Source organism: Lipotes vexillifer, unplaced genomic scaffold, assembly GCF_000442215.2.
Source record: "Lipotes vexillifer unplaced genomic scaffold, Lipotes_vexillifer_v1.1 scaffold182, whole genome shotgun sequence".
NCBI classification, from domain to species: domain Eukaryota; kingdom Metazoa; phylum Chordata; class Mammalia; order Artiodactyla; family Lipotidae; genus Lipotes; species Lipotes vexillifer.
The window spans coordinates 5,311,753-5,323,186 of NW_006798798.1; the positions used below are offsets into that span (position 1 = coordinate 5,311,753).

General features: G+C 57.7%; 1 protein-coding gene across 2 annotated transcripts in view; it reads left to right on the forward strand.

Annotated features, from left to right (window-relative positions):
• GRAMD1A (GRAM domain containing 1A) overlaps positions 1 to 8,123 on the forward strand; it is a 20,756-nt gene extending 12,633 nt beyond the window's left edge. Inside the window, exons 10-20 of one of the 2 annotated variants that reach the window (XM_007470969.1) lie at positions 339 to 537; positions 1,674 to 1,817; positions 3,383 to 3,501; positions 3,593 to 3,735; positions 4,298 to 4,401; positions 4,489 to 4,662; positions 4,783 to 4,870; positions 5,740 to 5,751; positions 6,090 to 6,197; positions 6,281 to 6,401; positions 8,031 to 8,123. In XM_007470969.1, the coding sequence (XP_007471031.1) occupies positions 339 to 537; positions 1,674 to 1,817; positions 3,383 to 3,501; positions 3,593 to 3,735; positions 4,298 to 4,401; positions 4,489 to 4,662; positions 4,783 to 4,870; positions 5,740 to 5,751; positions 6,090 to 6,197; positions 6,281 to 6,401; positions 8,031 to 8,123 (1,305 nt within the window). The remainder of the gene's footprint in view (positions 1 to 338; positions 538 to 1,673; positions 1,818 to 3,382; positions 3,502 to 3,592; positions 3,736 to 4,297; positions 4,402 to 4,488; positions 4,663 to 4,782; positions 4,871 to 5,739; positions 5,752 to 6,089; positions 6,198 to 6,280; positions 6,402 to 8,030) is intronic. The other variant, XM_007470968.1, reaches the window with a different exon arrangement.
• Positions 8,124 to 11,434: the final 3,311 nt, after the last annotated feature.

Consider the following 11,434-nt stretch of genomic DNA (forward strand, 5'->3'; position numbering starts at 1 on the left):
CAGGCAAAGATGGGACAGGTAGATAGATGGGAAGCGGGAGAGACAGAAGAGCTGAGAGGGAGGGCTGGCTGGCTGGATGAGGTTGGATACAAACAGATAAGGCATGGACAGGACAGGCGTAAGAAAGCTCATGGCCCAGGCATCCAAGACAGGCCTGGCTGAGAGGCTGAGAGGAGTCCTCGTCTGGGTGGCCCCAGGGCCCCTTGTAGCTCAGCTATAGGAGCTACACATGACCTCCCCGGCACTGGTTCTCCTACAGTCTCGAAGCCTTCTGGTGGATGTGGGTACACAAGGGGCCCTTAGGCTGGGACAAGGCTGGATTAAGCTTTTCTCTGCAGGCAGAGGAAGACAAGGAGGAGCAGACAGACAGCCAGCCAGACGCCTCCTCCAGCCAGACAGTGACCCCGGTGGCTGAACCCATGAGCTCAGAGCCCGCCCCACCTGATGGGCCCACCTCCCTGGGCCCCTTGGATCTGCTGCCCAGTGAGGAGCTGTTGACAGACACGAGTAACTCCTCCTCATCCACGGGGGAGGAAGGTGAGGCAGGTGGCCAATTCATTTGCTTTGGGTACACATGACAAACCTCACTCACACGGGCTGCACTGAGGGATTCGCTGGCTCGTGGGACTGAAAAGTCCATGGAGTAGGCAGATAAGATAAGGCGTTTAAATGGTGTTGTTAGAAATCTGTCCGTATTTAGCTCTGCTTTGCAGGCAGCTTAGCAGGGTGGATAGGATTATAGACTCTGAAGCCAGATTGCTGGGGCTCAAATCCTGGCCACGCTGCTTCCTAGCTGTGTGACTTGGGCAAATTATTCAACCTCTCTGAGCCTCATTTTCCTCATCTAAAAATTTTTCTCACCTGGGGTTAGCAGTAATACTACCCACTTCATAGTGTTGTCATTGAGAGAGTTAAATGTCTTAATACAGGTAAAGTGTTTGGGCCAGTTAGTAAGTGTTGGCTATTATATCATCATCATCATCATTTCCATTTCCTCTGTGCCAACTTTATTCTCAGATAGCTTCTACTCTTGTGGCAGAAAGAGCCCCAGCCCTGCCCCAGACAAGCCTAGCAGAGAGAAAGCATGCTCCTCCCAGTGGCTGCACCAAAAGCTCTAGGGTTGTCTCTGACTGGAGAGCAAGCCCACCCCTGAGCCCCTCACTGTGGCTGATGGCCTGGCTTGGAACACACCCCCCCCCCCCCCCCCCCCCCCCCCCGACCCCATCCTCATCGTGTTTTCTTTTTCCTGGACTAGTCTGTATGTTTGTAGAAATAGTCATACCATTAAGATGAGGGAAAAGGTCTATTAACAAAATTAATAAATGACTTGTTACAGAGCCAAGCAAAATACTCCAAAGAATCAGGCAAATTTTACCAATACCCCTGTCATCGCTGGGACTGCAGGTGCGTGAGTCTAGGTGTGCGTGAGTCTAGGTGTGTGCTCCGCCTTGAACCCATGGTGGTAGCTCTGATTGTCTGGGCTTGGGGCACACACCCACCCTAAAGCCATCCTGTGGTGGAGGGGGCTGAGTAGCTCCGTGTCTGTGTCCGCTCCGGTCCAGGAGGACGGGGCTGCCCAGGCACCCCACAACGCCTGGGAGTGGGGAGGAGCGGTCACTCAGAGGGAAACCGAGGAACGCAGGCAGCCTCATCCCCTGTCCTCTGTCGCCCAGCCGACCTGGCGGCCCTCCTTCCCGACCTCTCCGGTCGTCTCCTCATCAACTCCGTCTTCCACGTGGGTGCCGAGCGGCTCCAGCAGATGCTCTTCTCAGACTCGCCCTTCCTGCAGGGCTTCCTGCAGCAGTGCAAGTTCACAGGTCAGGGGCCGAGGTGACCAAGGTACACGGGAGGGGGTGAGGAGGGGCAGACCAGGAGACGGGCAGGCACTGCTGTGCAGATCAGGTGTGGCAGGCTGGGGAGTTAAAAGCAGCGTCTGTGAGGCCAGAGGGGCTCCTCCTCTTACCAGCTGAGTGGCCTTGGGCCAGGTGCGGACCCTCTCTGTGCCTCGGTTTCTTCTGTGTGATGCGGGTGTGATACTAGTTACCTGCCTTGTCAGGGTCTCATGAGAACTAAATGAGTTAATATTAGAAAAGTGCCTAGAACAGTAGCAGATAGTAAGCATTTAATAAATACGAGTTAATGAGCACTCTGTCAGGCCTGTGCAGAGACCAGGACAGATGAATTCCAGAATCTAGTGAGAACAGCAGTAAACAGATACTCAAGCAGATAAGTGTGTATGTCAGAGAGGTGGCTGTGGTCTGGGGGGTGTTAGGAAAGGCTGCTGGAAGGATGTGACATTGAAACTAAGGCCTGAAGGAGGAACTTTCTTAGGGAAAGTGGAGGAGGTGGGAGAGAGGAGTCCAGGAAGCCAGCAGGGTACCTGCAAAGATCCTGAGGCTGGAGGCTGGCACTGGGAGAAGCCCCCTGTGGCTGGGCCCCTGTGGCCAGGTGTGGAGAGGGGAAGCCACAGCACCAGCAGAGGCAGAAGGGCTGACCAGGGGACTAGCAGGGAGCTCGGGAGGCTGCAAAAGAGATTCAAGTTGGGGAGGGCCTACTCAGATGGTAGTTTTCTCTGTTTCTTTTGTCTGTATTGATGAAAATGAACCACGTAGAATCCCCTGCAGAATGAGTAAGACTCTGCCTTGTGTTGGGGGCACTCGAGTCCCCCAAAACTATGCTTATATCCTGGAGAGACTGGCACATCAGACTGAGGAGCTCAGACTCTGTCTGGCATACTGGGGAGCCATGGAGTGTTGTAGACAGATAAGGGACAGGGTCAGGCTTGGCTTTAAGAAGCTACCGCTGGACCAGGGGTAGAGACGGAGGCCAGGAGCTCAGGGGGAGGCTGAAGAGGGGCCCTGGACAGACAAGGATGGGCTGAACTAGGACAGTGCTCAGGCGGTCAGTGAATAGACGGGGAGGGAGTGTCCAGGACGAGGCTCAGGGCTCTGCAGGAAGCCTGGAGGACAGTGGGGCGAGGAGGGATGTGTTTGAGGAGATGCGGAGGCCAGTGGGTGTGAGGGGCCCTGGGAACTTCCAGGGGAAGGTGTTCAAGAGGTGGCAGGACCCTAGGTCTGAGGCTCAGGGGAGAAGCCAGGACTGGTAAGGAGAGGAGACTGGGGCTGCAGGAGTAGAGGAGGTGGCCCAGGAGGGCTGACAAGTGTAGGCAGGAGAGAGGTCCCAGCTCTGAGGATCATCAACGTCTGAAGTTTTGGGCGTCCAGAGGGAAGATGGGGCAGACACCGGAGTGGGGGCAGGGAGGAGGCTCAGGTTTGGGGGCAAGTCCCCAGAGAACTGGAACCTTCCAGAAAGGCTGATTCCCCTACAGCCTGTGGGCGAAGGCTGGAGAGTGGTGTCTTCATCCTGCCCCTCCATCCTCCAGACGTGACCTTGAGCCCCTGGAGCGGGGACAGCAAGTGCCACCAGCGCCGAGTGCTGACCTACACCATTCCCATCAGCAACCCGCTGGGGCCCAAGAGCGCCTCTGTGGTGGAGACACAGGTGTGCCAGGCAGGGTGGCCAGCGTGTGGGGTGGCCGGGGGCCAGGGTGGGGGCATGGCGCTGACTCCCTGTTCCTGTCCTGGCCCCGCAGACGCTGCTCCGGCACGGCCCGCAGGCAGGCGGGTGTGTGGTGGACTCAGAGGTGCTGACGCAGGGCATCCCTTACCAAGACTGTTTCTACACTGCCCACCGCTACTGCATCCTGGGCCTTGCCCGGAACAAGGCCCGCCTCCGGTGAGCGGCGGCCCGGCCCCTCCACCTGACCCCTGATGGTCCCAGGGCCCCTGCCCCGGTCTCCCCACCCCGAGTCAGCTGCAGAATGTTGGTTGCTGCCGTGGCAGGCGAGCAGAAGTCAGGAGCACCCCTAGGTGTTTGGCCGGAGCCACCAGAAGGATGGAGCCACCCTTGACTGGGAGGGGAAGGTGGGGAGGGGCAGGTTTGGGGGAAGGTCGGAGCTCAGCTTGGGACTTGCTGAGATGTCTCTCAGAAGCCCGTGTGGAGTTGGACGCAGCGGCAAGATGGAAGGGGTTCGAGGGTGAGGTGTAGGCTAGGATGGCAGTCTGGGTGGGCAGTGCTGGGGCAGCGCCGAAGGCGGGAGACCTGCCAAGGTAGTGGGTGTGGACAGAGAAGGGGCTGCGGGATGAGTGGGGATCACAGGGAACCCTTCGCGGGTGTCTGTTTTGTCTGTGGGTGACAAGGGGCCCTCTCTGAATCAGGGGAGGGAAGGCTGCCCCCGGGAATGGGACAGCAAGCCTGGAGTCAGACCCTGACCCCCTCACCCCTTCCCCGACCCCAGAGTGTCCTCCGAGATCCGCTATCGGAAGCAGCCCTGGAGCCTTGTGAAGTCTCTCATTGAGAAGAACTCGTGGAGTGGCATCGAAGATTACTTCCACCACCTGGGTAGGGGACAGGGGTCCGGCCAGGGCCACAGACAGGGTCGGGGCCTGGCCGGGTGCAGACATGCAGGGTCCTCTCTCGTGTCTGCAGAGCGAGAGCTCGCCAAGGCCGAGAAGCTGTCTCTGGAGGAAGGCGGGAAGGATGCACGTGGGCTGCTGTCCGGCCTGCGCAGGCGGAAGCGGCCCCTAAGCTGGAGGGGCCACGGTGACGGGCCGCAGCACCCGGACCCTGACCCCTGCACCCGGGTTGGCATGCACCCCTCAGGTGAGTTCCGTCAGGCCTGGGGTGGGGTGGGGCGGGGGAGGAGCTGGGGGTCTGGGTGGGGTGAGCCCGTCCATCTGGGTGGGGGATGAGTCTGTCTGACTCCGAGTTGCTCCCCCGCAGGCTCCCTCAGCTCCCGCTTCTCAGAACCGTCCGTGGACCAGGGCCCCGGGGCAGGCATCCCTAGCGCCCTGTTTCTCATCAGCATTGTGTGAGTAAGGGGGCCGTGCTTGCGGGTCAGACAGACCTGGATCAGCACCCTGGCTGTGTGAGCTTGGGCAAGTGCTTGGCCTCTCTGGGTCTCTGCTTATGTGAGAGCATGGGCTCCCCACCCCATAGCAAGGATTAAAGGAGGTGACGTTTGAGATGCGCCCAGCAGGGCTCCTCACGTGGTGTACTGCTCAGCCTGCCATGGCGAGGTCATCCCTGCAGGGAGAGGGAAGCCTCGGGGCTCGGGGGGGTCAGAGGGGCCTGACCTCGCCCCCAGGGCTGGAGGAGCAGGCCCCCAAGGGAGCCGGAATTGGGTGAACCAGGAGAGGTGTGCAAAAGGAGCAGTGTCACCTACACTTCATTCAGGTTTTCTGTGCCCAGCCCTGAGCTGTGTGATGCGAGGGACACAGTAGCGACCAGCAGCCCTGGGGGGAGACAGGCCTGGCACCAGACCAGAGGGATGGGGTAGGGATGGAGGAAACATGGGCGGAGGGGACAGGGAAGCCTTCGGAGGCCAGTGAAGGCTTCCTCCAGGCTGGACAGGTAGGCCGTCAGGGAAGGCTTCCCAGGAAGGTAGAGGACTCTGAGCTGAGACCCCACGGGGATTAGGCGGGGAGACCGACATGCACAGAGGCGGGGGCTAGGGGCACGGTGCTCTGAGGAAATGGGGATGAGATCCCTGCTCCCCGCAGACCCTGGGCAGTGAGAGATCGGCCACACGTTCAGCCTCTCTGGGCCTCAGTTTGCCAATAACGGCAGTCCAGTGAGGTGCTGTGCGGTGCGCTCAGCTCAGGGCTGCCGGGGTCGGGGGGTGGCCAGGACCGGCTGGGCGGCTCTCATCTCTTTGTCTCCCCCTCTCTGCCTCCTCAGGATCTGTGTGAGGTAGGGTCCTGCGTCCTGCCCTCCCCTCATCTGTGTCTCACCCTCAGCTTCAGCCCCTTGTTCTCACTCCGTGCCCCCAGCTCCCCCAGCGAGGTGGCCTGGAGTAGCAGTTGAGGGCTCGGGCATCAGACAGGCCTGGGTTTGAACCCTGACTTTGCTGCTTATGGACTGTGTGACCCTAGGTGTGTCACTCACCCTGTCTGAGTCTTAGTTTCCTCCTCTGAAAAGAGGGCTAAATCATGGCACCCCTTCAAGGTGTGGTCACGTGGCTGACCTCCCACTTGTGGGAACGTTGGTATCCTGACTCCTGACCTCTGACCTCTGACCCCTCCCCCCAGCCTCATCGTCCTCATTGCCCTCAACGTCCTCCTCTTTTACCGCCTCTGGTCCCTGGAGAGGACAGCCCACACTTTCGAGTCCTGGCACAGTCTGGCCCTGGCCAAGGGGTGAGTGGGTAGCCCCAGGGAGCTGGGAGCTTGGGCAGGTCGGGGGAGGCCCAGATCCCACTCAGGCCCTGTATCCCCCACAGCAAGTTCCCCCAAACGGCCACGGAGTGGGCGGAGATCCTGGCCCTGCAGAAGCAGTTCCACAGCGTCGAGGTGCACAAGTGGAGGCAGATCCTGCGGGCTTCTGTGGAGCTCCTGGACGAGGTGCGGCTCTGGGCTGCGGGATCCTGCATTCAAATCCCAAGATGCGGCATGTGCATCTGGGCCTCACTTTCCTTCTCTGTTAAATGAGGAAGCCATTCATAGCCCCTACCTCCCAGGGTTGCTGGAAAAATCAGTGGGATGGAAGAAAGAATTTATTGGTTCTCATCCTGGGAAAAAAGTCCAGGGATGTCCGACTTCAGGCATGGCTGGATCCAGCCACTCAATAGTAGTAAGAATCAGTCTCTCTTACCAGGTCTTGACTCTGCCCACCCCCAGGGTTGCCTTTGTTTGGGGCATCCTAGGATGACCACTATGGTACCTACAGTTCCAGGGTAACATCCAAAGGTCACTTTCCCATCCCTGAACCAGTCATAGTGGCCAGGGATAAGGCTTGGTGACTGAACCCCTCCCCTCCTATGAGGTGACTAAGGGGTCACGTGAGGGTGGGAAAGAGGTTCTCCAAAGGTTATTGGGATCTCATCTCCAGAAGGGGTTGCCCCAGACAACCACTGTAATTCGCTGGCAGCATCTATTCAGACGGCCAGGTTCAAATTCTGACCTGTGACCTCGTGCAGGTGACTTCACCACTGGGGCCTTGGCTTCCTCCTTTGTAAATGGGATGATAATCGCTGTTACCTCAAAGGCTGCTGTGAGGATTAAAGGAGTTAGCATCTGAGTAGTGCCCAGCTCATGCAAACACCTCACCTGCATTCACTGTTGTTAGTGAGATCCCGCAAAGCAGGTGCAGTAAATGTGGTGCGGGGAGGCGTCAGCACAGACGCCGGGTGCTGGGGAGCATCTGGCATTGGCTGGGTGCCCAAGGGCATCAGAGCCCACGTTGCTGGATGATGGTGAAAATCATTCCTGGTCACTATGGACTGTAATGCTGAGGCTCACCTTTAGGGGCCTCATTGCACCCTGAAATCATGCTCAGAGGGAGATGCTCATGCAGGAAAGGGGACAGGGGAGAGGGATCATTGAGGCTGGGGTCCCGTCGCTCAGAGAGAGGGAGGTCAGGGCCTTCCCATTCTCAGTTCAATTCTGATTATTTTCCTCTCAAACTGCCAAGGGCATGGGATTGACTGCCCAAATTAATACTAACAGCAGACACCAATTGAGCCGGGCTGTTCTAAGAGCTAAAATGACCAACTGATTTGTTTCTCATGGCCAGCCTCCGAGGGGGGTGCTCTTGTTACCCCCCACCTAATAGACAGGAACGTTGAGGTGGAGGCATTCCCAAGGTCGCATGGCAGGGAATAAGAATAGCTAACGTGTACCCAGCACCTCCTGTGTGCCAGGTCCTAGGCGTTCACCCGTCATATCCCTGAATTAATCCTGTGAAGCAGGTATGTTACTGACCCACGTTTCAGCTGAGGGACCTGGGACAGTTAAGGTACTTGCCCAAGGTTACCCAGTAAGTAGCAGAGCCAGGACTTGAACCCAGGCCACCTGGGCCCCTTCCACCTGCTACCTATGAGAAGTAAAATTGGGTGCAGAATGGCTGGGGTGCAGAGGCACAGGCTGACCTTGGCCTCTCTGGACCTTCCCCAGCTCCTCAGCTGCGGCATGTTGGGGGATGCATCACCCCTCCCAGCACTCATCCCCCACCCTGCCCACCTCTTCCCCCAGATGAAGTTCTCGCTGGAGAAGCTGCATCAAGGCATCACCATCTCAGACCCTCCCTTCGACTCCCAGCCACGGTCCGACGACAGCTTCTCCTGAGGATATCTGGCCACTCGGCCATCTCCCCAAATGGACAGATGGACACAGAGGCTCGGTGGCCACTGCTGGCTCGGTGTGAGCGCCGGGAACCTCCCGCCCACCCCTCCCGGTGGCCCGGCCAGGGGCCACGCAGACATGGGGACCACAGAACCGAGATGCACTTTAGACCAGCGTGTGTGAGTCCAGCTGCCATCGCCTGCCCCGCCAGGGCACTGGCCCAGCCTTCAGCAGGCCCCCCCACTAACTTATTGTGCTCGGCTAGGGTTATGGGGGCCACCTCCTGGGGCGCACGATGCCCTCAGCTCTGGGTTTAATGTATTATATTTATTTGGGGCTGACAGAGCCCCAATAAAGGGTTGGAAATGGCTGTGGCTGTGCCTGCGGGGCCCTCGGAGTGGGTGGGAGCCTCCTGTCGCACTCAGATCCCGCTGTGGTAGGAGGGGCATACCATCCATTTTCTGGGGCCACAGTCACTGACGCGATCTGGAATTCCTGAGCATCTTTCACAAGCTTTGCACCATCAGGGTCCAGTGTGGGGGCTGTGAGGACAGACTGGTGGCTGGTGGCTTGGTTCAGTCCTACCTCTGATACTTAGTGGGCATGTCACCTGGAGCAGGTCAACCTCTCGGAGCTTCAGCTTCTTCTGTACAATGAGTATAAGAATAGTACCTGTTGGGGGCTTCCCTGGCCGCCCAGTGGTTAGGACTCTGCGCTTCCACTGCAGGGGGTGTGGGTTTGATCCCTGGTCAGGGAACTGAGATCCTGCATGCCGTGCTGCAAAAAAAAGAATAGCACCCATCTCCCAGGGTTGTCAGAAGTGAGTCGTTCTCGAACTTTAGCTGCATCAGGATCTCCTGGAGGGCTCTTTGAAAAGCCGAATGCTGGACCCCACCCTCAGTTTCCGACTCAGCACGTCTGGGGCGAGTCTGCTGAGCTCCTGCACTTCCAACAAGTTCCCAGGTGACGCTGATGCTCCAGGGACCCCACTTTGAGAACCACTTTATAAGGTTTCAAGGAGTTAATAAAGGTGGCTACTTATAACGGGGTCTGCACAGAGTAAGTATTCAATAAACGTTACTATTATGGCAGAAAAATTGAGGGGAGAAAAAAGTAAGTCATGGAGTGGGGACCAAGTATGTACCAGGCTCTGTGCCACAGTCTGATGTTCATTTAATTCTCAGTTACTCCATGAGATGGAGACAAACGGTTACATGCCTGGGGCCACTCAGCACGGAGGCAAGGCCTAGCCCCTGGTGTCTCCACATTTAGATACAAGGGCCCCCCTTCAGGACCCCACAGCAGCCCGTCCAGGTTGTGGCCCCCATCTTACCGATGTGGAAATGGGCCTAGAGGCAAGGTCTCGGTCCAGGTAGAACCTAGGTTTGTCTCACTCAAACCCTGTTCTGGTTCCAGAGGGAGGAGGGGTAAAGAGAGACCTTTGACAAGTCACAGTCAGGCTGTAAGAATCTTAATTGATGGCTTGGGGCAGAGGACTGGAGGAGGGGCTGCATGGGGCAGGATGGACCACAGGTGACAAAGGACAGAGCCAGCCTCCTCTAACCTCTAGCTATGTGATCATGGCAAGTTACCCATCCTGAGCCTCAGTTTCCCACACCTGTAAAATGGGCATAATGGTAACACCCATCTTGTAGGAAGAATTAAATGAGTTAATATTAGTAAAGTGCTTAGAACAGCACCAAGCCCGTAGTAGGTGCCCAGCCAACATCAGTTTGTAGGGCTGTCACTAGGTGCCCCTGCCTGGTGCCTACGACCTGTCCTCACTGTGCTTCTGCCTGCCACCCCCGATCAGAGGGGAGGGATCAGAACAGCAAGAGAGTTATTTTTTGCAGGGGAATTTCACAGCCTAGGAGGTGCTGGCACAAAGGCCCAGATCACAAAGGTATCTGGTGTCCCTGGCTTGGTGTCCCTGGCTTCCTCTCCCTCTGCCCTGGGCCAGCCCCACCCTTGGTTCCTCTCACCTGGCAAGGCTGCAGGGGGGAGATTCTGGAACTTCACGCCACCTAGAACTGGAGGTTAGGACCTGAGGAGCAACCCTCAGCCAAAAGTCTCCCACCCTGGTCTTGACGGAGCCTCCCCCCTCATCCTCTCCATTTAGCAGACAAGCCCCCTGCCATCGCCTGGCAGGATTTCAGATCCACCTGAAACCAGCTGCATCACCCTAGGCAAGGGAGTGGCCCTCTCCCAGCCTCAGTTTCCCTTTCTGTAAAATGCAGATTAATAATAGAAGTGCAATAAATGTTTGGGGAGGTAGAAGTGAATCCAGCATACCAGAAGGGCTCTGTGCTTTGTGGTTATTTATTCATTTGACGAATATTTATCGAGCACTTACAATGTGACAGGCATAGTGGAAGGTGCTGGAGACGCAGTGGTGCACGGGACAGTGTCCTCACCCTGGGGGAGCTTGTTTTCCAGGGTTGGAGGGACAAGCAGTGAATGGAGAAAAACTATATAAAGAAGAGTATAATGTCAGGTAGTGACAACTGCTGTAGAAAAAAAAAACAACTAGTAAAGGAGGTCAAGTAAGGGGCTGTGGAGGCAGTTTGTCCTGAGTGGACAGAGGGCCTGATGAAGGTGACATTAGAGCCTAGAGCTGCCGGAGGAGAGGTGAGCCCCTTGGTCACCTAAGGGAAGAGTGGCCCAAGCAGAGGTGAGCAAGGGTGAAGGCTCTGAGGTGGGAATGAGCCTGGTGTATTGGGAACAGCAGGGGGCCTGGACAGCTGCGGGGAGTGGCCTGGAGAGGGGAGTAGAAGATGACGTCAGAGACAAGAGAGGGTAGCGGGGTCTTGAAGGGCCTTCCTCTTGAAACATGGCACCTCAAATCCCCAGAGCCGACTTTCTGGTTTGGATCCAGGGTGCCCATCCTGCTTGAGAGGGGTCTGGAGTATTATGGGTAGCCCTAGCCTGACACCCCCCCATGCCCACTTGGGTTCCCACACAGTGACCTCCAGGCCGGAGTGCCAGGGGTCTGAGGGGGAGGTCACTTGGAGGTCCCAGCCAAGTTCCCCTCGAGATCCCACGGGGATGACCTCCATAATTTGAAGTCCGAAGCTCTACCCTCAAACCGCTCTCCAAATCCTCTTGTAACTCCGAGGGTGACCTCTCCCAGACTCCAACACTGGGGCTCCCCGGAGTCTGGAGGGGTCGGACAACCAGACCGCGCGCCCCACGCCCGAAGCCGCGGTCCCTGCGCCACCGGGAGAGGCCGGTGCAGCGGGCGACTCCCGGGCCGCTGCGGCAAAGGCTGGGCAGCCGCGCCCTCCCCCCGCGGTGATTCATCCCGCCCCCTCCCT